Here is a 22,972-nt window from a genome sequence, read left to right on the forward strand (position 1 = left end):
GAATTTTGCAATTTGCCGAAGTCACGTGTTGTTTACCCGATACCGCACGTGGCAAATGCAGAATTATCGCTATCAGATTCTGACAGCCTGCCTGCCAGCCTGCCTGCCCCTGCTAGTGCGGACTGCTGGCGGCCTGGCAGGGTGACAGCTGGAATGCTTGGAAGATAGCTCAGTGCCAAGCTTCCATCTGCAGCTTGTGCACGAGCTATGTAGAAGGATTATACTATACCATATACTTTACTAAGACTGGCCATATAAGTACATTCAGCACTGCAGTCTGTAGATAGTATTTGCTCTTATTATTTCAAGATATGACTGTTATTATTTTCAGATATGAATGCTGTAGTGGATGGTGTTGGATGAGCACCAGATTGTGCTGAGCACGCAATCGGCGGCGCCCCACTTCCCGAGTACATTTTTCTGCTTCACCCCGAGTTCCATCTGGCTTCCATCTGCTTTCCAGTCTTTCTTTTTCTCTTTCCCAACCCTGCTCCCACGTGGAAGGAACTCGTCATGGCCTCGACTGACGCGCCCCCGGCCTATACGCAGGCTGCCCCAACCCGGCGCCTGGTGTCGGTCTTCCGGTCCATCCCCTTCCAGATCGCCATCGCCAGTGGCGTGTCCTTCACGGCCCCGGGCATGTGGGATGCCCTGAACAATCTGGGAGCCGGAGGTGCGGCCGAGCCGTATGCTGTCTCGGCAGCAAACGCCCTGCTGTACGGCCTGTTCGCCGTCGTGTGTGTGGCCGCTGGTGCCATCAACAACCGGATCGGCCTTCGCTATGGGCTGGCCCTTGGCGCAATTGGCTATCCCATCTACGGGGCTGGTCTCTACACCAACAACTACTCGCCGACGACTTGGTTCATGCTGTTCGGCAGTGCCCTGTGCGGCATCTCGGCCGGTTTCTTCTGGGCTGCCGAGGCGGCCATCATCATCGGGTACCCCAGTCCCAAGGACCGCGCCTTTTACCTGGCCATCTGGCAAACTGCAAAGGCTGCTGGACCTATTGTCGGAGGTGCCATCAACCTGGGTCTCAATGCGCAAACTTCAGGGCAGGGATCTGTCAGCGCAAGCACTTACATTGTCTTCATCGTTATTATGTGCCTGGGCCTCCCCATTGGGATTTGTCTGAGTCCGGCTCACAAGGTGCAGCGTAAGGACAAGACCCTGGTTGTCGTACATACTCAGTCTTCGTGGTGGGCTGAATTCAGGGCCGTCTTTAAGCTGCTTGCTACTCGTCGCATTGTCTTGCTTCTGCCATCCTTCTTCATCAGCTACTTCTACAACGGTTTCCAGAGCACCTGGCTGACTACCTACTTCACCGTGCGAGCTCGCGCATTCTCATCCTTCTTCACCAATTTCGCTGGCATCATCTCCTCGTTCATGATCGCCACCCTGCTGGATAGCCAGAAAGTCCACATCAAGACCAGAGCACGCATTGCATTCGTTTCGATTGTCATCATCCTCACTGGTACTTGGATCTGGGCCTCCATCCTCCAGTACCAATTCTACTACGAGAGCGCCGAGTCCCCCGTCTTTGACTGGTTCAAGGGCGGCTTTGGCAAGTCTTACGCATTGGTCTTCTTCTGGACCTTCGCTGGCCAGGCTTTCCAGCAGTTCCTTTACTGGCTTGTTGGCCAGTACACCACCGATCTGTCCTCTCTCTCCCACCACTGCGGTATCCTCCGAGGGTTCGAGGCCCTCGGACAGACCGTTGCATGGGCGTAAGTCCCAACACTCTTTTAACGTGGGCGCACAAGCTAACTTGACCAGAATGCAATCTGAAGGCAATGCCAACCACTTTGTCAGCATTGGCATCAACTTTGGTATCACACTCCTCAGCGTTATTCCGACATGGATCGTCATCTCCGAGCTGGAGCACAGTCACGAAATCCAAGTGACTGCAGAGGACACGACGGATACAAAGACCGCAGGAGAAATGAATGCTGCAGTTTAGCGATTCAGTGTTTTTCTTACTTGTACCATAGTGTTGCATATACAGTCGAGCGACATTGCATTAGATTAATAGACATTGCATATACATTAACATGGAACTACCGGTGTCATGATTCCGCCAGACAGTGTTTCGACGAGTCTATATATTCCATTATTTCTTCGACTGGCGTATTAGCCGTCTCCTGTGCATGGAAATAGCCATCATGAGGAGGATCTCGGTTCTGTTATGATCAGTACGGCTCAGCTTTGCAGTGTTCAGTGGCAAATACCTCTCCTTTAGCAGCATCATCAGACCCTGGACCAGGAAGCCCTTGATGATCTGGGGCGAAAGGCCCTTATACAGACGCAATATTCCTTCGTTGCTGATAATATATCGCAGGACCTCTGTAAACCCTGTGAACGGCTTCCCTTTCCGACTCTCAGGGGGGTCGGATTGAAGCATTGTTTTGGCGACGATGAGAGGATGAGTGACGAGAGTGGCCAGCACCTTGGAACACGCCCCGAGTACTACAGACCATCAGTGGAAGGCTGATATTATGGTTGGAGGACTTACGAAACGCTTCAAGCGCCCCAATGTCCTTCCTCAGTGCGAACAGTCTCCCTCTTAACCACTGGTAGAAGCCATATGTGATCATTGGGTTCACCACCAGGATAAGGTTGACTTTGAATCCTCTCCACAGACCAGTCCATCCATCGTCGCTCTGTACTATCTGTTTGACTGTTTCCAAAAACCCCAGCTTTTCTTCATAGGATTTGCGAGTTTGCTGCCGCGTGGAAACGACAGCAATCGGATTTGTGCACAGCTGGGCCATTGCTCCACCCACAGCCCCGAGGCCAAACTCTTTAACGATACTATTCGAATCTGAAAGGCCAAAAGATTGAACGGTAGACTGATGCAGGGTCCGGGCCGCAGCCGACCAGTAGAAATATGCGAAATTCATGGACGCAGTGCCAGTAAGTGAGCTTCCTAGGCCGCTGTATAACCCGGCGATGCCCTCCTCCCGGACGATCTGGAGGATCGCGTCCAGGGTGTTGTTATAGTGGGCATCATGGGTGTCATCATCTGAACTGTCCTTTTGCCGTTGAACCTGTACTTGTAGGCGGGTTTTCACTCTTTAAACTGTTAGAAAGCGTTGTCGGGAGGGAGAAACCGACATACATGTCCAGCGGGTATACAAGGACGTTGGCCAGGACAGCAGCCGTCGTGCCCGACACCACGCTATTCCACGGGGATAATTGCTTGCGGCTCATGGCTGTTTAGTTAGTGATTCGGATTAAGCCGATTGGGAACTCGCGTTCTTTAGTGCTCCTCCGAGTCTGCCACTTTGTGCAGCCTGCGGTCCGCACGCAACCTCGGTCCGAGTTGCGGTTCTCGCGATCCAAGCCTGAAATGTCACCTGGAAGACTCGAGCTGTATTCTCTCAATAAGCATAGTCCAAGGACTGTACTTTAATATGATCTTTAGAAAGCAAATCCACGCCGTGGACAAATCCATCACTGCGGCAGACCGTCTCCTCCTGGGATCTAGACCAGACCGTGGGTATCAGCTCGGGTCTTGTCTCGGACTTTGGAGTAGTATGATTCGCAAGAGATCCCCTGCGATTACTATGGTAGCAAGAATCAGAGGCTGATCTCCTGCAGCCAAGTGCTGGGCTGTATTTATCTCAGACCAATGCATTAAACCTGTGATATTGCTTCCTTTACTGCTGCCGGTGATGCAGGACTGACTACACTTCCTATTATCATGAGATCGCATGATTAAGTTAAATTTGGATATTTATTTGCCAGATAATCCTAGGTTCTTGTATACGCCAAATAGCAGTCTCTCCCCCGGTGATGCAGTGTCCCCGACGTGCGGCCCGACGTTCGGGTTCCACGGACCGACAGCGTCGAAAAGTAGAGATACGCCGTTTATAATGCGAATAATAGCCTCGTTACCTCTGGGCTCGTAAATATACACATTATTTAGCACACCATGTCTTCATCAGCCCTCCCCTTCGCTGACCCCCTCTGGCTCAACCGCGGGTACAGCCCGTACTACAAGGACTCCCACCGGCGCCTGCAAAAAGAAGTCCGGTCGTACATTGACACCCATATCGCTCCTAATTGCGAGGAATGGGAAAAGAACGGTTCTGTTCCTGCCGATGTATGTATCCAAAGTGTGTAATATGGTGGCCGTGCTGACCATGCACAGGTACATCAACGACACGCAGCGCTCGGCTATACCGCTGCTACACCGTTCCCTCTGGCTGCAGACTATCTCAAGGGCCAGCCGCTTCCAGCCGGAATAAAGGCTGAAGAATGGGACGGTTTCCATGATCTGGTTCTGATTGACGAGATTGCGCGATGCGGCTATCTCGGTGTGATCTGGGCGCTGGGATGCGGGAACTCAATCGGTGGACCGCCCGTTATTAATTTTGGAAATAAAGAGCAAAAGGACCGGTTCCTGCCTGATATGCTCAGTGGGAAGATCCGGTTTTGTTTAGGTGTTACTGAGCCGGATGGTTGGTTATCCTGTTCTCTTCGTAATCTGGTGCGGTTGACTGACGGATATAGCTGGATCTGATGTCGCCGGCATCACGACGACCGCAGAGCGAAAGGGTGACAAGTATATCGTCAATGGAGCGAAGAAGTGGATTACCAACGGCATCTTCGCGGACTACTGCACCGCTGCTGTGCGGACAGGAGGAGAGGGCGTAGCTGGAGTGTCGGCTCTAGTCATCCCACTCAATGCACCAGGCGTGACGCGCAGGAAGATTGACAACTCGGGTGTTCTTGCCAGTGGTATGCAGCTGAACATACCCTGAAGACCTGTACCGAACTAACGTATGCAGGATCTACATATATCGAATTTGACGACGTCGAGGTGCCCGTGGCCAACCTGCTCGGAGAAGAGAATAAAGGCTTCCCCATTATCATGAACAGTATGCGTCCAAGCCCTATAAGAAGATGAACCAACCTAACATGCATAGACTTTAACCATGAACGCCTCTGGCTTGCCTGTACATCCCTGCGGATGGCCCGAGTTTGTGCCGAGGACGCCTACCAACATGCGATTACTCGCGAGACCTTTGGCAAAAAGCTCATCGAGAACCAGGTCATCCGGGCCAAGTTTTCCGCCATGGGCCGGAGCCTCGACTCAACATATGCCTGGATGGAGCAGCTCGTGTACATGGCGGAGACTGCCAAGGCGAATGGTACTGATATGGCGATGGGTGGCTTGTTCGCCAACCTCAAGGTTCTTGCGGGAAGGACCTTAGAGATGGTTAATAGGGAGGCCCAACAAGTTCTGGGCGGTCTTGGATATTCCAAGAATGGCCGCGGCGCGAGAATTGAACAGATCAGTAGAGATGTCCGGGTGATGGTTGTAGGAGGTGGCAGCGAGGAGATTCTGTCTGAGTTGGCTGTGAACCAAGAGATCAGGGCGATGAAGAAGCTGAGCAAGTTGTAAATAGACTTAACTAGTGTATTATGAAAATTATGGAGTTAATTAACATTATTAGCTATTGGAAAACTCTACAAGGTCAACATGAAAAGAGTGCATGGATTCTCAATAAACACAGCTATGTAGGGCCTATTCATACTTGTCCATACCAATGCTACGAATTAAAGGGTTTCTATATATGGCCCTATAGTCGTTTACTGTGAAATGGTGAATTGTTGACCTTGCAATGTAATATGTATATAGGAGAAAAACGCCTTAACTGGGATTGCCAATGCCGACAGACTCAAACGTATAGTATGTTTCTATAAAGCCATATAATGTTGGGTTATTCATTGAACATTTAACATTAACTAACTGTACACAAAGTCTTGCCCTCTTCAACGGCATCGCCCTCCTTCCAGCTCGTCTCGAATTTGCCATCAGCCGAGACACTGATCGTGACCTCCATCTTCATGCTCTCTATAACCATGACAATGTCGCCGGATTTGACCTCCTCCCCGTTCTTCTTCAGCGTCGACAGTACCTTGCACGGCATCGGCGCCGTCACAGTCCTCTGCTCTTCGTCGCTCCCACCGCTGGCTGCAGCACGCGTGCTCTCGATGAAGGACAGCGAGGTATCACGCTTGAACTCGACGGGCGCTCCAATGGCCGGGACGTGGCAGAAGACCGTCTGTGTTCGATTCAGACATCCGGCGAGGGCCTCTGGTCGGTCGGTGACCACGGCCACATGGGCGAGGACTTTTGTCCCGTTGAGGCTGGCCTCTAGCGTGCTCGATAGCCAGGACTCCTTGAGTGCAGGGTCTCCCTCTGCGGGCTTCCATGAATCGACGCTCACTGTGTACCGGGCACCGGCGCTAGTTACTCGTCCGTCCCTCAGGGCTTGGCTGATTTGGCTGTATCGTGCACTGGTGGGAGAGCGTTTATCATCTTGCGAGATATCACTCTCAGGGAGGGGTAGGAGATGTGCCTCGTGGGTGGACGACCCGGCTTGCTCTGGCGTCCAGACGCACATGAGTGGTATTGTTGGGTCTGTCTTGATATTATATGGCCAGACCACCATCGTGACGACGTCGTACTGGAGGTTAGCCGGGTCATGATGTTGATTCCGGAAGCGCCGGCGCACATTCTGGAAAGGACGTTTCTGGGATGAGGGCGAGTTGGCCAGGTTACGCAACGCAATTGCCGGGATAATCGAGAGGGACTTGCGGATTTCGGACAGAGGCCCGGCAGGCTCTCCAAGGAGTTCGTCCAGATGTAATCCCAGGAAGGAAGTGGTGTATGCAGGGTCGTGGAAGGCCTTGTGCAAGAGACATCGCTGCATCAGAAGCTGGTTTGTTTGGACACCCGCACAGACGGTATTGGCGAGCACCTTGACCATCTTCTCTATCGCAAGGGCTCTTGTCGGTGCCCAGACGACGATCTTTGCAATCATGGAGTCGAAGTAGATCGAGACTGAGGATCCGGACTGCACTGCAGCTTCATATCGCACATCGCGGCCTGCTGCCAACACCCCCGACGCAGGCAGCCACAGATGAATCTTGCCATGCTCGGGGAAGAAGTTCCTGCGCGGGTCTTCAGCACAGAGACGACACTCGATGGCGTGGCCGTGTTGGGTGAGCCCCTGGAGTGCAGGCAGTGCACGTAGACTCCCCCCTGCAGCGGCGTAGAGCTGCAGCGAGACCAAGTCGACCCCCGTCACCTCCTCTGTGATGGGATGCTCGACCTGCAGTCGTGCGTTGACTTCCAGGAAGTAGAACTTGCCGGTCACAGCATCGACGACAAACTCGACCGTGCCAGCGTTCTCGTAGTTGATGAGTTTGGCAATGCGCACTGCGGTGGCACTCATATCTTGTCTCGTCTTGTCCGTCAGAAACGTACAGGGCGTCTCCTCGATAACCTTTTGATGTCGCCGCTGCACTGAGCAATCTCGCTCGAAGAACGAGACGACCTCGCCGTGTGCATCGCCCACGATCTGAATCTCGACGTGCTTGCTGCTCTCGACATACTTTTCCAGAATGCAGTCCGCCGATCCAAACGAGCGCTGAGCCTCAGACTGCGCTCGCTCTAGTTCAGCTTCCAGCTGTCCTGCCTCGCGGATGATGCGCATTCCCTTGCCTCCGCCACCAGCAGAGGCCTTTAACATAACAGGGAAGCCGATTTCCGCTGCAATCCTACCAAGCTCCGCCGCGTCTTGACTTGACCCGGCGTAACCCGGAATTAAGGGGACGTCGGGGGCATGCTCGCGAAGATAATCCTTCGCTGCGCGCTTGTCACCCAGAGTAGACATTGCAGTGTCGCTGGGACCGATGAAGATCATGCCCGCCTCGCGGATGGAGCGTGCAAAGTCGGCATTCTCACTGAGATAGCCGTATCCAGGGTGGATGGCGTCCGCGTTGACAGACAGGGCTGTACGGATGAGGAGGTCGACATCTAGGAATGGATTGCGCGCGCTGCGGTCAATACTCCCGATGTTGATTGCCTCGTCTGCATCTCTGATATGGCGAGATGATGCGTCTCTGCTGCTGTTAGCGACTGCACTGGACTGGGTGGAGGGGGGGGGCGCTGGACTTACTCGTCAACGTATACGGCAACGGTCGTTATGCTCAGTTTGCGGCATGTTTGGATAATGCGACAGGCGATTTCGCCACGATTCGCAATCAGGACCTTTTGGATAATGGGTCTCCCATCGTCTCGTAATGGTGAAGGCGCGACATAGGGTGGTGGCCGCAGGGGTGCCGCGTGGACGGTCGCTCCGTTCTGCGAGGGAGCTGCCATGTTCATCTCTTGGAGCCAAATAGCATATAGTGTGATTACAGCTGAAGTGTGAACTGGCGGTATCTATTTTATTGCGCCGCAGTATCCGATCCTCGCTCGTGTCTGCATTGCGGAGTCGGATATCGGACCGCTGCTCGTCGGTCCGTCAGCCACACTTCACGATGCGGCACGACGGATCAGCGGCGGAGGGAATCGATCCGGGGAATTAGAATTTGGTCCGGGGAAGAAAGTGCTGTGGATCTGGGTCCAGAGCTATTGTGAGGCGGAGATTACTGCGGTGGTCTGGTTGAAGTGGCACATTGCTTGATTGTAGTACATGGTCCTATACTAACAGTAGATATACTAACGTCAACATAATAAAATAACTAGATTCTAGCTAACAGCTTGTGCGTCTCTGTTCCCTTGACGCCATTCAAATTCACAACCTCTAGACACATCCCCAGTACGTCCCTTGTATCTCTTGGGTCGATAATGCCATCGTCAATGAGCATCGAACTGGTCGCGTAGGCCTCGCTATCCCTCGCTGCACTCTGGCGGAAACTCTCCACCTGCTTCTTCAGTTTCTCTGGCTCAAGGACCTGTCCCTTGGATTTAGCGCTCTGTACCTGCACTGTCTCCATTACGCCGGATAGCTGGTCTGGACCCATGACGCTGCACCGACCGGTGGGCCAGGTGAAGATAAAACGGGGTTTATATGACCTTCCGCACATGGCGTAGTTACCAGCCCCGTAGGAGGCGCCCATGATGATCGAGATATGAGGGACGGTTGAGCAGCTGACGGCCGAGACGAGTTGGGCGCCCATCTTGATGATCCCAGCGTGTTCGGCTTTGGCGCCGACCATGAAGCCAGTGACGTTGTGCAGGAAGACGATGGGTGTGTTTCTGTTGGTCAGTATAAACAGTTAATACAGGGAGAGGTAGAGCAAGGCTTACTCCTGGTTACACATTCGAATGAACTGGGCAGTCTTTGCAGCTTCATTGGGGTTGATCACCGAGATCTGGTTGGCGACAATTCCGACGGGGAAGCCTGGATATCAGTTAGCCTGTAATGCAGTGATATGGTGTTGATAGAGTACCTTGGATATGAGCCCACGCTGTGATCATGTTCGTGCCGTACTTTGGCTTGAAGACTGACAGCCGCGAGTCGTCGACAATCCGCAGCAGCACCTCCTGCATGTCGAACGGCTTTCTGATGTCAGGATTGACTAGAGCCAGGAAGTCCTCTACTGGATATCGGGGCTCGATGGGAGACATTAGGCCATGGACAGGCACTGCTCGCTCTCGCAGNGAGGCAACCCATTCCCGCGCTTTTATGATGGCATCAAATCTGTACGAATCAGCATGATATCCCACATTACTTGAAGATAATAACACACTCGTCGATAGCAATCTGGTCAGCCAGGCCGGTGATTGTCGCATGGACATTCGCCCCTCCCAGCTCTTCAGCACCGATGACTTCTCCGGTTGCCATCTTCACGAGCGGCGGACCTCCTAAAAAGGCCTGAGCCTGGTTCTCTACGAAGATGGTGTAGTCTGACAGTGCAGGATGGTATGCTCCTCCAGCAGTGGACGACCCAAAGACGATGGCACAAGACGGCTTGCCATGCTGTGTGCGCACCGCCAGGTCTCGGAAGAGCTGGCCTCCCTTGTGGAAGACGCGGAACTGCTGGGGGAGAAACACTCCGGCCTATACATGTTAGTCTTGAATCTTGCTTGACGATATCTATGTTGGCTTGGAATACCGATTGCACGAGCGAGATCAAGGGCAGGTCATTCTCGAACGCCACCTCCATCATGCGGTTTACTTTCAGCACTGCGACGGGTTTAGAATGCTAATCAGACATCTGGAATGTACATCCACGTACCAGTCATCTCGTTCCACGCGCCTCCGCTCTGCGTTGGAATGTGCGACATGAGAAGACATGGCCGGCCACTGTTCCGTCAGCATGCTGCATAGCACTGGATAGACAGATACAAACCTGACATTGCCAATTCCCGCGATCAGGTTCGCACATGGGGTTGAATCTGCGTTCTCAAACCCAGCAAATGCACCGAGTTCCAGGAAGGGCGTGTCTTGGTCGAGGAGAAGCGCCACTCGATCTCTCGCTGCGCCGCGTTAGCTGAAACCACTATGCGCGGATATGATAGTCACCTACGCAGCAACTGTCCCCTTGACTGATGGCGATTGAGAGATACCTCGTTTCCCTCGGCGGACACGCGTTTCAGCGCCTCCTCGAACCGGGTGAGGATGTTGTCCCAGTCGGCCCTGTTTTGCTGTAGGTGCTTTGCGCGCAGGTCGAGGCGCGAGCGCAGAACGGGGTATACTGATTCTGTAGTCATTTTGCCGTATATGCAGATAGTAGATACTAACAGTGAGGTGGTGATGGGTGAATTAATGGTAGTTGCTGATCGTGTCGGACCGATGGCCGGGAGGCATCCGGGGTAGTCGGCCCACGGTCTCCACGTCTTCTCCAGAGTATATGCCAGCGCCAAATAAATGAGTTGGGGTGACAACTTACAGGCCAGCAAGAGGGAATCTCCTTTGTCATTCGTCACACTACAAATCAAAATGTCCCAGCTTTCTCTCGTCCACGGCCCCAAGGGACCCGCCCTCTGGCTCGACAAGACACTATGCACTGTCATTGACGAGCAAGAATCCTCGTTTCCCGATCGGACGGCTTTAATTGTGCCATGGCAATCTACGCGCCTGACCTATCGCCAGCTCGCTGATCGAAGCCGAGTGGTCGCAAAGGCGCTGCTCGGGGCGGGACTGCGCCATGGCGATTGCATTGGGATCATGGACGGCAACAGCTACGAGTATATCGAGATCTTTCTCGGTGCCGCTCGAATCGGGTGTCCTGTTGTTGTCTTGAATAATACGTATGCCCCGGATGAGTTGAGAAATGCGGTTTATCGCAGCTGTATGTCGGTATGCCGAAGATTTCGTGCCCGCAGAAACTGATCTATATCCCAGCGTGCAAGATCGTGTTTATAGCCCCAAACATTGGAACTCGCAGCCTGGCGGACCATGTTGAGAATCTCCAGGACAAAAGCACAAAGGGGCCTCAATTGCCAGAGCTGCAGCAAGTTATTCTACTCAGGACCGACCTGCCGTCGGCCAACAATATGCTGGACACATACAACAACTTTCTACGCAAGGAGCGTGCAGCATCTGTAGATCGCGAACTGGCGCAAGCGCAGACGGCACTCGCCCCTGAGGACGTTCTCAACCTGCAGTTCACGTCAGGTACAGCCAGGCATACTCGTATCATGGACAAGGGCTAACAAGTATAGGAACAACCGGTGCGCCAAAGGCCGCGATGTTGACAAACATGTACGTCCTCCCACACTCTACAGAACTTGTCTAACTGTACAGAAACATCCTCAACAACGCACGTTTTGTAGGCAATGCAATGCGCCTTACACCCTCCGATGTCGTCTGCTGCGGTCCGCCACTATTCCACTGCTTCGGCCTTGTAATGGGATTCCTCGCCTCCTTCTGCTACGGCGCATCCATCATCTTCCCGTCAGATAATTTCCGTGCCAACTGCGTCGTCGATGCTCTCATGGCTGAAGATGCGACGGTTCTCCTGGGCGTTCCGACAATGTTCATATCGGAACTCGAGATCCTAGCAAAGACCGGTCAGAAGCCGCGTCGGCTGCGGACTGGGCTCGCCTCGGGCTCAGCGGTGTCGCAGACTCTGATGAATGAGATCCGCGCGCGCATGGGCGTGGATAAGATGCTGATTGCGTACGGAATGACCGAGACCAGTCCGGTTAATTTCATTACATCGCTGGATGACCCTGAAGACAAACGAATTTCTACCATTGGCCGTGTCATGCCGCACACGGTGGCGAAGGTGGTGGACAAGCAGGGGAAGATTGTTCCTCGCGGGCAGAGAGGGGAGCTGCTTGTCGGTGGGTATTTGCTGCAGAAGGGGTACTGGAAGAACGAGGAAAAGACGCGAGAAGTCATGAAGCGCGATGCAGATGGAATGCTCTGGATGCATACAGGGGACGAGGTGATCATTGATGAAGAGGGATATGGGCACATCACCGGGCGTATCAAGGATCTTATTATCCGGGGTAACATCCCAGTCTAGTCAATTAACATAGCACAGAGCTGACTATTTATACAGGCGGGGAGAACATATTCCCCAGGGAGATTGAGGACCGACTGGTTGCGCATGCCTCGATCAGCGAGTCCAGCGTGGTGGGCATCAAGGACGAGAAGTACGGCGAGGTTGTGGGCTGCTTCTTAAAGGCAACACCGGGATGTCAGAGAGTGCTCGACAGAGAGATCCAGCTCTGGGTTGAGAGCACCCTGGGCAGGCATAAGGCACCGCAGCATGTCTTCTGGATTGGCGACGCTGCAGTGGGCGACGACTTTCCCAAGACTGGCAGCGGGAAGCACCAGAAGCACCTGCTGAGGGACGCGGGGAACCGCCTGGTGGCACAACAGAAGCCTCGTGCGCGTCTATAGATTAATAGATTAATGCAGTGTATTAATCATGAATCAGAGACTACTGAATATCCATTGTAGTCCGTGGCGTAGGGTTGCAGTGCATCGGTCCGACGTCGGATAGCCCGGATGGCTGCAGTGCACCACCTGTTCAAGACGAAGACGTGGCTACCCCGGCCCGAGGCATGAGAAGGACTCATTAAGACCCGCATGAGCTGCCGTAGTTGGAGCTGTCAATCGAGACAAGATGCAGAATCCACCAGCAGTGCGAATCGTGGAGGTTGGCCCGCGCGATGGCCTCCAGAACATCCGACAGGCCATCAACAGCGCTACAAAGCTGGAGTTAATACGACGACTGTGCGATGCTGGACTGCAGACGATCGAGCTGACCTCGTTTGTTTCGCCCCGCGCAATTCCCCAGCTCGCCGATGCACAGACGGTGGTACAGACCCCGGACATCCAGACCCTGCTCACCAACCCCAGTCTACGTCTGCCGGTGCTTGTTCCCAATCTCAAGGGGCTAGATAGAGCTTTGCAAAACAACATCAAAGAGGTTGCTGTATTCATCAGTGCGACCGAAGGATTTAGTAAGGCGAACATCAACTGCACCGTTGACGAAGGGCTTGAGAGAGCTCGACAGGTGGCGTCCAAGGCAGTCAGCGCAGGGATTTGGGTACGAGGGTATGCAGCAGTCTACTCTACTATACTACCATGTTCTAACAGTTGCAGTTATGTCTCGTGTATTTTCGCAGACCCCTACGACGGTCCAACCCAGCCCTCCTCGGTGTTACGATGCGCAAAGGCTCTGCTCGATGCAGGATGCTACGAAGTCAGTCTCGGCGACACTTTGGGCGTTGGCACGCCTGCAGAGGTCCGTAAACTGGTAATGTACCTGCGAGACAACGGGGTGCCTCTTGAGAAGCTGGCAGGCCACTTTCACGACACATACGGCGGCGCGGTCGCGAATGTGTGGGAGGCATACAAATGTGGTCTCAGGGTGTTTGACAGCAGCGTTGCCGGACTAGGGGGATGTCCATTCGCCCCTGGAGCCAAAGGAAACGTAGCCAGCGAAGATCTGGTCTACATGTTCGAGCGATCGGGGGTGCGCACAGGGGCTGATCTGGCCAGGCTGGTTGAGACTGGAGAATGGATCACCAGGAAGCTCTCCCTGCCAAACAGTAGTCGCGCAGGGGCAGCCCTGTCGGCGAAGCGAACGCAGCAGAAACAATCCAAGTCCATACCGTCGCTCTCTTGGAAGCTCATCCAGGAAACAGAGGGACTGCAGCTGTTTCGGTCGGGGGTGAACCTGAAGATTACCCTGAACAGGCCAAAGAACGGGAATGCCCTCACGGTCGCAATGATGCAAGACATTACCAAAGCAGTGACAGAGGCCGGGAGAGATTCGTCCATCTCGCGGATCATCTTGACTGGCAATGGCAAGTTCTTCTGCACGGGGATGGATCTGGGCAAGGGGAGCACCGCAGTCGGCAAGGGAGACTCGAGCAGCGACGCGCAATTCGACAGACTCACAAACCTGTTTGAAGCAATCGATCGGTCGCCGAAGGTCACGATTGCCTGCTTAAATGGGCCTGCATTTGGCGGCGGTGTCGGCCTGGCCTTTGCATGCGATATCCGGTACGCAGTCAAGAGTGCCAGCGTGACGCTCAGCGAGGTCAAGCTGGGTCTCTGCGCAGCGACCATCTCCAAGTACGTGATCCGCGAATGGGGCATTGCCTTTGCACGCGAGGCGATGCTTTCTGCGCGACCGGTGGCAGCAGCGGAATTGAAAGCACGGGGGCTGGTGATCGACCTGGCGGACAGCGCCGAGTCTCTCCCGCGTCTCCTGGACGAGGCACTCACCCGGTTCAAGGTCGCATCTCCCGAGGCCTCCCGGATGTCGAAAGAATTGGTCCGACTGGCCTGGGCTCATGGGGGGAAAGACGAGCAAGCGAGAGGGATCCGGGGGCTGTTTGATGGCATGATGCGGCCGGACGGGGAGGGTGCATACGGGGTGGCACAATTCCAAGCGAAGCGGCCGGTGGACTGGGATTCATATACGCTGCGTGGAGATAGATCGAAGCTGTAGACTCAGCTGTAAGCTCAACCTCAGGTAGACAGTAACACAGGAACACTCGATAATGCGAGAGATCCCCGGAGTCAACGTCCCACATCCGGGGACGTGGATCTCTGGTCGTGGCCAATTAAATTCTGTTTATTCGATAGTCTGCAGGCGAATCTGGTTAGCGCCACGAATTAACTGGATCCCCCGCACTCACCAACTGCAACTGCTGGATTCGCTCCTTCAGGTCCTTTGCTTCTTCAGTGTTCACCCAGCTGTCTCCCTCCTGGACCGTCCTCTGTACAGCCCTGTCTGATTTCTGCCGGTTTCTGCTCCCATGATGGACCACGATTCAGACCGGCTGAATGCCGGCATCTCCAAGCGTATCCGCCAGGCCTGTGCCAGCTGCCGGTAGGTCCATCCCCATGCGACCGTGCACTGTCAGTGCCGCTGCATTCATTTCCTTGCTGACCCCGAGCTGCAATTAGACGACGCAAAACAAAATGCTCTGGAGAGCGCCCGGTCTGTTTCCATTGTCGCCGCAGTCGCCAACGCTGCGTCTATGAACCGTACTCGTCCACCATCAGCGACGCCAGCGTGCCGCCGCCGCCACCAGCTGCCCAGGATAATGTCCGTCGTGTTTGTATTTGTTGAATTGCGACAGGGATACTGATTTTCTGTATAGAGTGCCATTTTGCAGCGGATTAACATGCTCGAGTCGCGTCTGGCCGAGCTCAGTGACCGCGCAGTGCCCCAGCCCCTGTACGCAGCTCCAGTCTTTTCAAAAGGAAGTAAAAAATACTCATCGTTTTTTAGAGCATCGCCAACTCAGAATGGATTTCTCCCAGCGTCGCCTCCACAGCGTTTCGACAGCCAACAGTGGTAAGTCCTTCTAGGTCTGCACAACAGCTGAACTGACGGCTCGACAACAGCTCCCTTCCTCCCTCCTCAGTCCTCCAGTCCACCATCGACACTTTCTTCGCTCACGTCCATAACCGTCCATATTCGTATATCCAAGAAGCTTCGTTCCGGCGGAAACTGGAACTGGGGATTGTACCGAACTGCCTGCTGCTCGCCGTCCTGTCAGCTGCAGTCCGATTTTCCACGCACGAATATTATGAAGGGAGGAAGCAGGAGGCGATCGAGGTGTATGCAAAAGGCTCGTGGATGTCGGTCCTCACAGAGCATCTCACTGTGGTCGACAACCTGACAGTGGAGGTGGTCCAGACCGTGAATCTCCTCGCCATTGTCGACTATACAAGTAGGCCGCAGCGTCCTCATACAATGTTCCCTATCTAATAGTATCCTCCAGTCGGTCATGTCAGCTCTGCCTGGCTGAAGGTGGGCCTTGCAGCGCGCATATCCCAGGACTTGCGTCTGATGATAGAACCCTCCAATACACTCCCATTCCCAGAGCAGGAGGAACGCCGCCGAACGTTCTGGTCAGGGTATTTACTAGACAGACTGATTTCATGCGGAAAGTCGCGGCCTCTGTGCTTCCACGACGACGACTGCCATGTTCGTCTGCCATGCGACGAAGAGACCCTTCGTACTGGACAGGTGCAGACCACGCATACCCTGCACGAGCTGCTCTGCTGGGACTCGGAGATCGATCATGAACAGCCTCCCAGTCCGTCTGGGCTAGTCATCCTCATGGCCTCCATCTTCGGACGATGCACCCGATACGTGCACAGAGAGTGCAATCCCGACAAGACACGGCCCTGGGACACCAACTCGGAGTTTTCCAAGATCAACTCGTCCTTGCTGCTGCTTGAGTCCTATTCCAGGAGTAGGCAGCTCTCTGTTGTTGACACGCTGCGGGACAAGCACTCCACGCATCGATCAGAGGCAGAGCAAGTCGTCTTTGCCCATACCCTTTTCCATCTCTGCCATTGCTTACTTAACCACCCATTTCTCTTACGACTACGTCTTAGGCCATTTGGATCAAAAGCTCCCACGAGCTTCGCCCTGCGTGTACTCCAGACGGCAAGCGAACACGCCAACCAACTTATGGACCTTCTGCGCGATGCCAGCGAGGCCGGATTTCCCCTGGAGTCATCGTTCTACCCATACTGCATCGTAGTTGTAGGGGGGATACAGTCTCTTGTGTTTCACTACGAAGCATCCAAGAATGACCCGCACTCCTCAGATAGTTTAGACTACTTCCACCAAAGTCTCAGCATGCTCGAGCGGCTAGCAGGGACATGGGGTCACGCCGCAAACATGGTATGTCTAACTCTGCACCTTGAATACCGCTATACTCACCCTTGTTTTAGACTGTTCGACTTCGTGAATTTCACGCCCAAGGCCATATATTTTCCTCACTCCTGGACCCGGCCTGCATAATTGACGACATGGACGCTGCCTCTGTGAACGCCCTTTGGACGATGCTTGATTATGGCCTGGTTGGCTCAAAGATCAGCGACAGTCCCAGTTTCACCGGCTCGCTTCTCTCTAATATGCCATCGCCGTCGTCCTGGGTTCTTGGTTCCGATATCTTCAATACCGCTTCCCTTGGGATGGGAGATACAGATCCCCAGTTACTGGGTGGGCTGACACCTTGTCACTTTAACCGTGAAGCGGATACTCTCCTGAATCCCTGTTGACGCATATCCTCGGCAACTGGAATGACCTGATGTATTATGATGTAAATGAATTAGATGGCTTACCGTCGACCATTCTTCGATAGCGTAGAATCACTCCGTTGGGAGAGCAAATATTGGGTAATAGAGACTGGGTAAACATCACGTATATCGACCACTTGGTCTGAGACTGCAAATATGTGGACCGTGGTCTGTGAAACCAGGGCCAGACTATAAATTGGCAGAATTGGAGGTAATAAGCTTTCTCGCATTTTTTCCACATTGGGCAACTCAGGCGTCTCCAGCGCCACCAGCTGTGCCTTATCCTCGGCCGACAGCCCCAGGCTCGACCAGTAATGACGTGTGACAGGGGATTTCGCGGGGGAGGCGGAATAAACCCCGCGGTTTCAAGAGTGGAAACATTATATCCCTGCTGGCCATATCGGCGGTGGCTAGAACCGATCCCCAGTCCATGGCGGGGGATCTGCCCCCCAAGCCCGTACCAAGAGACCAGGAAGGACGAACGAGTCAGCTGGCTGCAGTCCATTTCTCTCCTTTTTTGCTCTTTATGGTAAGTCCTACTTGCTCTCCCCGCATCCATCTGGCTGGGCCGTATCTAGTCCTGCATGATCTCCTGACAACTATATCACTCTACTGGACTATGCAGAATGTTATAATAACTCTGTTCAATCTCCCTCCATGACCGAGAGAGTTTCCGGTTGACTCAGATATCGACCTCAGCATCTCGACAATGGAATCCAATTCGGATATTAAGAATGGTGAGTAGAATTCGCCACTATTACCTCGCCTTGTCTCACAATGCCTAGTGGAGGAATGGTTGGAGGACGACAGTCCTGTCGAGCAGTCCCGTATCGAGGGCGTGACCCTGCGAACTGAGGGCAGCCGCCGCCTGAAACCGTTACAGACCATCGCTGCCAGTTGGATTATCTGTGACAGTTGGGCCGGTGTCGCTGCCACAGTGGCTCTCGCAATTGTTCAGGGCGGCCCTGTGACCCTTACCTATGGTCTCATCACCATGCTTGTTCTGGTTGGCGCCTGTGTCCTTACGCTTGGAGAGCTAGCCAGTGTATATCCCACTGCCGGTGGGCAGTATCACTGGACTTCGATTCTGTCTCCCAAGCGTTACCGACGAGTGTTGGTATGGTCATCTGTACCCTCTAGCCGCGGAGTTTGCACACTGACTACAGTAGAGCTACGCCTGTGGAACAGCGAATATGTTTGCCTGGATTGCTATCTGCACCGGGATTGCCATTATTCCCGCGCAGCTCATTCTGGGAATCGTCATTTTCTATTATCCCGATTACAATGCGCAGCCATGGCATTACTTCTTGATCTACCAGGCCCTCAACGGGCTGGTAATGCTGTACAACATTGGGCTCCTGAAACGGTCACTCTGGATCCACGATGCTGCCTGTGAGTGAATGCACATCATATATCCCTTGACACTTCGCTGACTTTCCCAGTCTTTATTACTCTAGCTTCCTTCCTCGCCATCACCATCACCTGTCTTGCTCGTTCGTCTGGCAATTTTGAACCGTCCGCAAACGTATGGGCGACCTTCCTCAACGACAGCGGTTGGAGCTCTGGAGGCGTTGCGTTCCTCACTGGACTCGTCTCTCCGAATTATATGTATGCTGGGATTGACGGGGCATTGCATCTGGCGGAGGACTGCACGAATGCCGCGACGGCGGTGCCCTGGGCTCTTGTCAGCACTCTTACCATCGGCTTCGCGACCTCCTTTGCCTTTATGATTGCCATGCTCTACTGCACCCATGATTTGCAGGCCGTGGTCGAAAGCAGTACGGGGTCAGTATTCAGTCCTTTAATTGGCATTCAAACAGAACAGCTAATTTGTTGCAGTATCCCGATATTCGAGATCTGGCGTCAGGCCACTGAATCACCCGCCGCCGCAACAGTCTTCGTCGTACTAGTGTGTTTCGCGGCGACGTTTGCACTCATCGGAGCCCAGGAGACTGCGTCCCGACTGACCTGGTCTCTTGCCAGAGATGACGCACTGCTGGGCAGCAAGTGGATGGGGAAGATGCACGACAGACTTGACGTCCCTGTGTGGGCGATCATCTTCAATGCCAGTGTTGTCTTCATCATTGGGTGCATCTACCTTGGCTCTTCGTCGGCATTCAACGCGTTCATTGGGACAGGTCTGATTCTGCAGCATGTTTCGTATGCGTTCCCTGCTCTGTTGCTCCTCTATCGTGGTCGAGCGAGCAGCTGGCTACCCGAATCACGCAAGTTCCGACTGCCAGGCCCGGTTGGATGGACGGTGAACCTGACGACAGTTTGTCTTGCGATTGTGGTGTTGGTCTTTTACAACTTCCCTACTGTGATGCCTGTGACTGGAAGCAATATCAGTGAGTCCCCTTTTCGTTACTTTGGCCGGATATGATGCTGAACATGGTTCCAGACTACTCATCCGCCGTGTTGGGAGTGATGGCAATTGTGGCCTGTCTGAACTGGGTATTTTATGCGAGAAAATGTTATCATTGTCCATATTTGCGGGGAATTGAAGAAGAGCCATCTTGATTGTATGTAAATTAATATATATATATACGTTAGTCAGTGAACAAATAAGAACATACAATCTCGCCAATTTACCAACTGCAATCATTAATAATAATAAATATATATATTACATATATTCATGATCAAACATGTATAACACCCCAAATGACACAAGATAACAAAACGCGTAAAGGGAGAAATTGTGTCGTGTATTCCATTCTCCCTATTTTCTCCTAATTAGGAAATTCTGACATCGCCACCACAACCAAAACAACCACCAGTCGACCAGACCCACAGAGTATCCCCGCATCCGAGGACGAAGAGTCGAAGACCTCAAACAGTGGATCGCTTACTGCCGGCAAACTCTCTCTTTTTTCCCTCGATGTAGCAAGTGGGCCACTTGTATTCTCCCTGCCTCTCCAGCGGCATTGTCGCGGAAATGATAGCGCTCTATTGCCTTGTCAATGGCTGGAGACCACACATATAACTGCCCGTGCCTGCCAGCTGGTTGGATTGCCTTGACCACCTGCCAACACCTTCACCATGACAAGTCGCGACGGTTTTCAATGGACACCAGAGACAGGTCTGGTCCAGGGCGTACCCTCGATCGGAGTCATCTCACCACCCACCAACATCACGTCGGAACCAGGCCAGTTTGATGTCATTGTCGTGGGTGCGGGCTACTCTGGGCTTACAGCGTCTCGAGATGCATGTCTGGCAGGTATGTACAAGTGTAAAGTAAACAATGGCTGGGTTTGACAAGTGCAGGCTTGAAGGTGCTTCTTCTCGAGGCGCGCGACCGCATTGGAGGCCGGTCGTGGTCGTCTGATATAGGGGGATATCCCTTCGAAATGGGCGGCACCTGGGTTCACTGGGGTCAGCCTCACGTCTGGCGCGAGATCTCGCGATACCAGATGCGAACCGAATTGGAGGGCTCGTTTGACTTTTCCCGCGGCGTCAACCACTTTGAACTGCGGACCAACCAGGGAGCGGCCAAACTAAGCCATGAGGAAGAAGTAGGCAGGCCTGCTCTGATGGTGACCTGATGCTAACGAGAATACAGGATGCATTGTTGGAAGGCGCTCTGCACAAGTTCGTTGATGTAGATGGGGATCTTGGACGCCGAGTCGTTCCATTTCCCCATGATTCATTCCACGTCCCTGAGGCTCGACGATACGACCAGATGTCTGCGCAGGATCGTTTGACTCAGGTTGCCGATATCATGACGCCGCGCGAAAGAGCTGCTCTGGAGAGCTTCGTCCTGCTCTGCAGCTGCGGCACTCTGGCAACAACCAGCTTCTTCGAGTTCCTGCACTGGTGGGCGCTGTGTGGCTACTCCTATCGAGGCTGTCTGGAGGCTTTGATCTCGTATAAATTCAAGCGAGGTCAGTCGAGCTTCGCCATTCGGTTCTTCAGAGAGGCTCTCTCAACAGGGAACTTGTCCTACGCCTTCAACAGCCCAATCCAATCTATTGACGACCAGGGCGCTAAAGTGGTTGTCACCACTCGTGAAGGTCAACGGCATGCTGGGGCTCGTCTCATCTCGACGATTCCGCTGAACGTGCTCAACACTGTGGCCATCTCGCCGCCGCTCAGCACACAGCGCACCGCGGCAGCAAACACCGGCCATGTTAACCAGTGCGTCAAAGTCCACGCGGAGATCTCGAGTCGCGACATGAGATCGTGGACGGGGATCTCGTATCCCTTCAACAAACTGTGCTATGCAATCGGTGACGGAACAACGCCAGCTGGGAACACTCATATTGTCTGCTTCGGTGGCGCACACAACCATCTCCAGCCCGAAGAAGATATCAACCAGACCAAGGCTGCCGTGGACAGCCTCTCACCAGGCAACATGGACATCAAGAGACTGGTCTTCCACAACTGGTGCAAGGATGAATTTGCCAAGGGCGCGTGGTTCTTTTCTCCTCCTCAGATGCTTTCAACGTCGCTGGACGCCTTGCGTTCTCGTCATGGTAACGTGGTGTTTGCCAATTCTGACTGGGCAGTTGGATGGCGCAGCTTCATTGACGGGGCGATTGAAGAAGGAACTCGAGCAGCGATGGCAGTTGTTGAGGAGCTGCGACCACGTCCTGCGGTGCGCGGTCGCCTGTAAAGTCTTGATATAACGAATCAAGGCCATGGTATTGTAGAGCAGTTACATAAACCTATCAACTTGTCTTGCACTGTCAAAGAATATTATCCAAACATACAATTATTATCCAAGTCATTACTTCTCAACGGCGGTAGCCATAATGCCAGTCCGGCGTGGCAATATCCTCACGTATCTTGTAGACACCTTCAGCCTCCTCCAGGACACTCATATCAAGATCGACCACTTTCATGCCTTCATCGCAAGTGTCGAATTTGTCCACACATCCAAGGAAGGGCATTGCAGCCTGCGAGAGACCAGCGAATCCCTCGCTCGCAGGCCGAGCAACATTGCAAAATACAACGGCGCAAGTGTTCTCGAACGCGCGGCTCACGACGGTGGAATTGACAAAGACGCCCTCAGACTTCGGGTTGCGCTTTAGTCCGGTCTCGCAAGCATCGCTGTATCTCCAAAAAGCAGGGACAATGATCATCTTTGCGCCCTGCATGATGAGCTCTCGGAAAGCTTCAGGGAATGCCAGATCCCAGCAGATGAGCAGTCCGACCTTGCCCAGAGGCGTATCAAACGCGACATGGCGGCTGTCGTTTTTTGAACCTTTTACAAAGGGCCTTTCAGGATGCCAGAGGTTTTTCTTTTCGTATTTCCCCCGGATCGCACCCGTGTTGTCGATGAAGTAGGCTGCGTTGACGATTGAATTGTCTCTGTGCAGTTCCCCAAGAGAGCCAGGTACAATGTAGATGTTGCATTCTTTGGCTAGCTTGCAGTAGGCATCCAGATAGCCCTCCCAGTTGGCACATTGGTTTCGGATTGTTGGGTCATGGCTGGGATAGAGGTCGGCAAGATGGTATTCTGGGAGAACAGCCAGATGTGCCCCAGTCGCGGCGGCCTTTCTGATGAAGGAGACTGCGCGCTGGTGATTGGCATCTATCTCGTTGACCTTTCAGGGTCAGCAATCAGTAACCAGTATGAGGCTTGGCCAATACCTTCGGAGCGAGCTGGATAATAGCGACTTTGTAGTTCATGGTCAACTTGGATAGTG

The 22,972-nt window shown here is 53.5% G+C and overlaps 10 protein-coding genes across 10 annotated transcripts; 7 read left to right on the top strand and 3 right to left on the bottom strand.

Annotated features, from left to right (window-relative positions):
* Positions 1-513: 513 nt before the first annotated feature.
* On the top strand, positions 514-1,957 carry ASPSYDRAFT_165086 (uncharacterized protein; the record flags this gene model as incomplete). The annotated part of the gene is made up of 2 exons (XM_040843322.1): positions 514-1,724; positions 1,774-1,957. 2 exons carry the CDS (start codon positions 514-516, stop codon positions 1,955-1,957), a joined length of 1,395 nt encoding a protein of 464 aa, XP_040695985.1.
* A 32-nt stretch (positions 1,958-1,989) lies between these two features.
* On the bottom strand, positions 1,990-3,227 carry ASPSYDRAFT_189918 (uncharacterized protein). The gene is made up of 4 exons (XM_040843626.1): positions 3,116-3,227; positions 2,510-3,069; positions 2,226-2,463; positions 1,990-2,177 (listed from the first exon to the last, which is right to left on the bottom strand). The coding sequence occupies exons 1-4, from the start codon at positions 3,205-3,207 to the stop codon at positions 2,108-2,110; spliced, it is 960 nt and encodes a 319-aa protein (XP_040695986.1). The 5' UTR covers positions 3,208-3,227; the 3' UTR covers positions 1,990-2,107.
* Positions 3,228-3,903: 676 nt separating this feature from the next.
* ASPSYDRAFT_214667 (acyl-CoA dehydrogenase family protein) lies at positions 3,904-5,485 on the top strand. Its single transcript, XM_040844096.1, has 5 exons — positions 3,904-4,102; positions 4,151-4,460; positions 4,513-4,740; positions 4,791-4,880; positions 4,929-5,485. Exons 1-5 carry the CDS (start codon positions 3,932-3,934, stop codon positions 5,405-5,407), a joined length of 1,278 nt encoding a protein of 425 aa, XP_040695987.1. The 5' UTR covers positions 3,904-3,931; the 3' UTR covers positions 5,408-5,485.
* A 189-nt stretch (positions 5,486-5,674) lies between these two features.
* ASPSYDRAFT_83196 (uncharacterized protein) lies at positions 5,675-10,539 on the bottom strand. The gene is made up of 11 exons (XM_040851204.1): positions 10,333-10,539; positions 10,156-10,282; positions 10,042-10,109; positions 9,919-9,989; positions 9,553-9,863; positions 9,253-9,503; positions 9,110-9,203; positions 8,543-9,058; positions 8,475-8,478; positions 7,974-8,158; positions 5,675-7,917 (listed from the first exon to the last, which is right to left on the bottom strand). The coding sequence occupies exons 1-11, from the start codon at positions 10,514-10,516 to the stop codon at positions 5,748-5,750; spliced, it is 3,981 nt and encodes a 1,326-aa protein (XP_040695988.1). The 5' UTR covers positions 10,517-10,539; the 3' UTR covers positions 5,675-5,747.
* A 172-nt stretch (positions 10,540-10,711) lies between these two features.
* On the top strand, positions 10,712-12,750 carry ASPSYDRAFT_52445 (uncharacterized protein). The gene is made up of 5 exons (XM_040848485.1): positions 10,712-11,097; positions 11,151-11,423; positions 11,471-11,510; positions 11,553-12,262; positions 12,316-12,750. The coding sequence occupies exons 1-5, from the start codon at positions 10,746-10,748 to the stop codon at positions 12,657-12,659; spliced, it is 1,719 nt and encodes a 572-aa protein (XP_040695989.1). The 5' UTR covers positions 10,712-10,745; the 3' UTR covers positions 12,660-12,750.
* A 135-nt stretch (positions 12,751-12,885) lies between these two features.
* Positions 12,886-14,724, top strand: ASPSYDRAFT_165032 (uncharacterized protein; the record flags this gene model as incomplete). The annotated part of the gene is made up of 2 exons (XM_040843313.1): positions 12,886-13,319; positions 13,368-14,724. The coding sequence occupies 2 exons, from the start codon at positions 12,886-12,888 to the stop codon at positions 14,722-14,724; spliced, it is 1,791 nt and encodes a 596-aa protein (XP_040695990.1).
* A 313-nt stretch (positions 14,725-15,037) lies between these two features.
* Positions 15,038-17,303, top strand: ASPSYDRAFT_95878 (uncharacterized protein; the record flags this gene model as incomplete). Its single annotated transcript, XM_040853184.1, has 7 exons — positions 15,038-15,108; positions 15,186-15,327; positions 15,383-15,459; positions 15,514-15,579; positions 15,630-15,958; positions 16,010-16,923; positions 16,974-17,303. 7 exons carry the CDS (start codon positions 15,038-15,040, stop codon positions 17,301-17,303), a joined length of 1,929 nt encoding a protein of 642 aa, XP_040695991.1.
* Positions 17,304-17,857: 554 nt separating this feature from the next.
* Positions 17,858-19,913, top strand: ASPSYDRAFT_52447 (uncharacterized protein). Its single transcript, XM_040848486.1, has 6 exons — positions 17,858-18,058; positions 18,107-18,438; positions 18,491-18,713; positions 18,764-19,106; positions 19,161-19,669; positions 19,723-19,913. The coding sequence occupies exons 1-6, from the start codon at positions 18,031-18,033 to the stop codon at positions 19,839-19,841; spliced, it is 1,554 nt and encodes a 517-aa protein (XP_040695992.1). The 5' UTR covers positions 17,858-18,030; the 3' UTR covers positions 19,842-19,913.
* Positions 19,914-20,134: 221 nt separating this feature from the next.
* Positions 20,135-22,042, top strand: ASPSYDRAFT_52449 (flavin monoamine oxidase family protein). Its single transcript, XM_040848487.1, has 3 exons — positions 20,135-20,541; positions 20,589-20,836; positions 20,884-22,042. Exons 1-3 carry the CDS (start codon positions 20,364-20,366, stop codon positions 21,934-21,936), a joined length of 1,479 nt encoding a protein of 492 aa, XP_040695993.1. The 5' UTR covers positions 20,135-20,363; the 3' UTR covers positions 21,937-22,042.
* A 15-nt stretch (positions 22,043-22,057) lies between these two features.
* Positions 22,058-22,955, bottom strand: ASPSYDRAFT_95881 (carbon-nitrogen hydrolase family protein; the record flags this gene model as incomplete). The annotated part of the gene is made up of 2 exons (XM_040853185.1): positions 22,058-22,870; positions 22,917-22,955. The coding sequence occupies 2 exons, from the start codon at positions 22,953-22,955 to the stop codon at positions 22,058-22,060; spliced, it is 852 nt and encodes a 283-aa protein (XP_040695994.1).
* Between the last annotated feature and the right edge of the window lie 17 nt (positions 22,956-22,972).

This window comes from Aspergillus sydowii (genome assembly GCF_001890705.1).
Source record: "Aspergillus sydowii CBS 593.65 unplaced genomic scaffold ASPSYscaffold_23, whole genome shotgun sequence".
NCBI classification, from domain to species: domain Eukaryota; kingdom Fungi; phylum Ascomycota; class Eurotiomycetes; order Eurotiales; family Aspergillaceae; genus Aspergillus; species Aspergillus sydowii.

Coding starts and splice junctions, on each gene's coding strand:
- ASPSYDRAFT_189918 (XM_040843626.1), bottom strand. CDS start 3,207: ATGAGCCGCAAGCAATTATCCCCGTGGAATAGCGTGGTGTCGGGCACG. Junction 3,070..3,115: donor CTTGTATACCCGCTGGACAT/GTATGTCGGTTT, acceptor AACAGTTTAAAG/AGTGAAAACCCGCCTACAAG. Junction 2,464..2,509: donor TGGGGCGCTTGAAGCGTTTC/GTAAGTCCTCCA, acceptor GATGGTCTGTAG/TACTCGGGGCGTGTTCCAAG.
- ASPSYDRAFT_214667 (XM_040844096.1), top strand. CDS start 3,932: ATGTCTTCATCAGCCCTCCCCTTCGCTGACCCCCTCTGGCTCAACCGC. Junction 4,461..4,512: donor AGGTGTTACTGAGCCGGATG/GTTGGTTATCCT, acceptor TGACGGATATAG/CTGGATCTGATGTCGCCGGC. Junction 4,741..4,790: donor CTCGGGTGTTCTTGCCAGTG/GTATGCAGCTGA, acceptor TAACGTATGCAG/GATCTACATATATCGAATTT.
- ASPSYDRAFT_52445 (XM_040848485.1), top strand. CDS start 10,746: ATGTCCCAGCTTTCTCTCGTCCACGGCCCCAAGGGACCCGCCCTCTGG. Junction 11,511..11,552: donor GCCGCGATGTTGACAAACAT/GTACGTCCTCCC, acceptor CTAACTGTACAG/AAACATCCTCAACAACGCAC. Junction 12,263..12,315: donor CAAGGATCTTATTATCCGGG/GTAACATCCCAG, acceptor CTATTTATACAG/GCGGGGAGAACATATTCCCC.
- ASPSYDRAFT_52447 (XM_040848486.1), top strand. CDS start 18,031: ATGGAATCCAATTCGGATATTAAGAATG. Junction 19,107..19,160: donor GTGGTCGAAAGCAGTACGGG/GTCAGTATTCAG, acceptor AATTTGTTGCAG/TATCCCGATATTCGAGATCT. Junction 19,670..19,722: donor TGTGACTGGAAGCAATATCA/GTGAGTCCCCTT, acceptor ACATGGTTCCAG/ACTACTCATCCGCCGTGTTG.
- ASPSYDRAFT_52449 (XM_040848487.1), top strand. CDS start 20,364: ATGACAAGTCGCGACGGTTTTCAATGGACACCAGAGACAGGTCTGGTC. Junction 20,542..20,588: donor TCGAGATGCATGTCTGGCAG/GTATGTACAAGT, acceptor TGACAAGTGCAG/GCTTGAAGGTGCTTCTTCTC. Junction 20,837..20,883: donor AACTAAGCCATGAGGAAGAA/GTAGGCAGGCCT, acceptor ACGAGAATACAG/GATGCATTGTTGGAAGGCGC.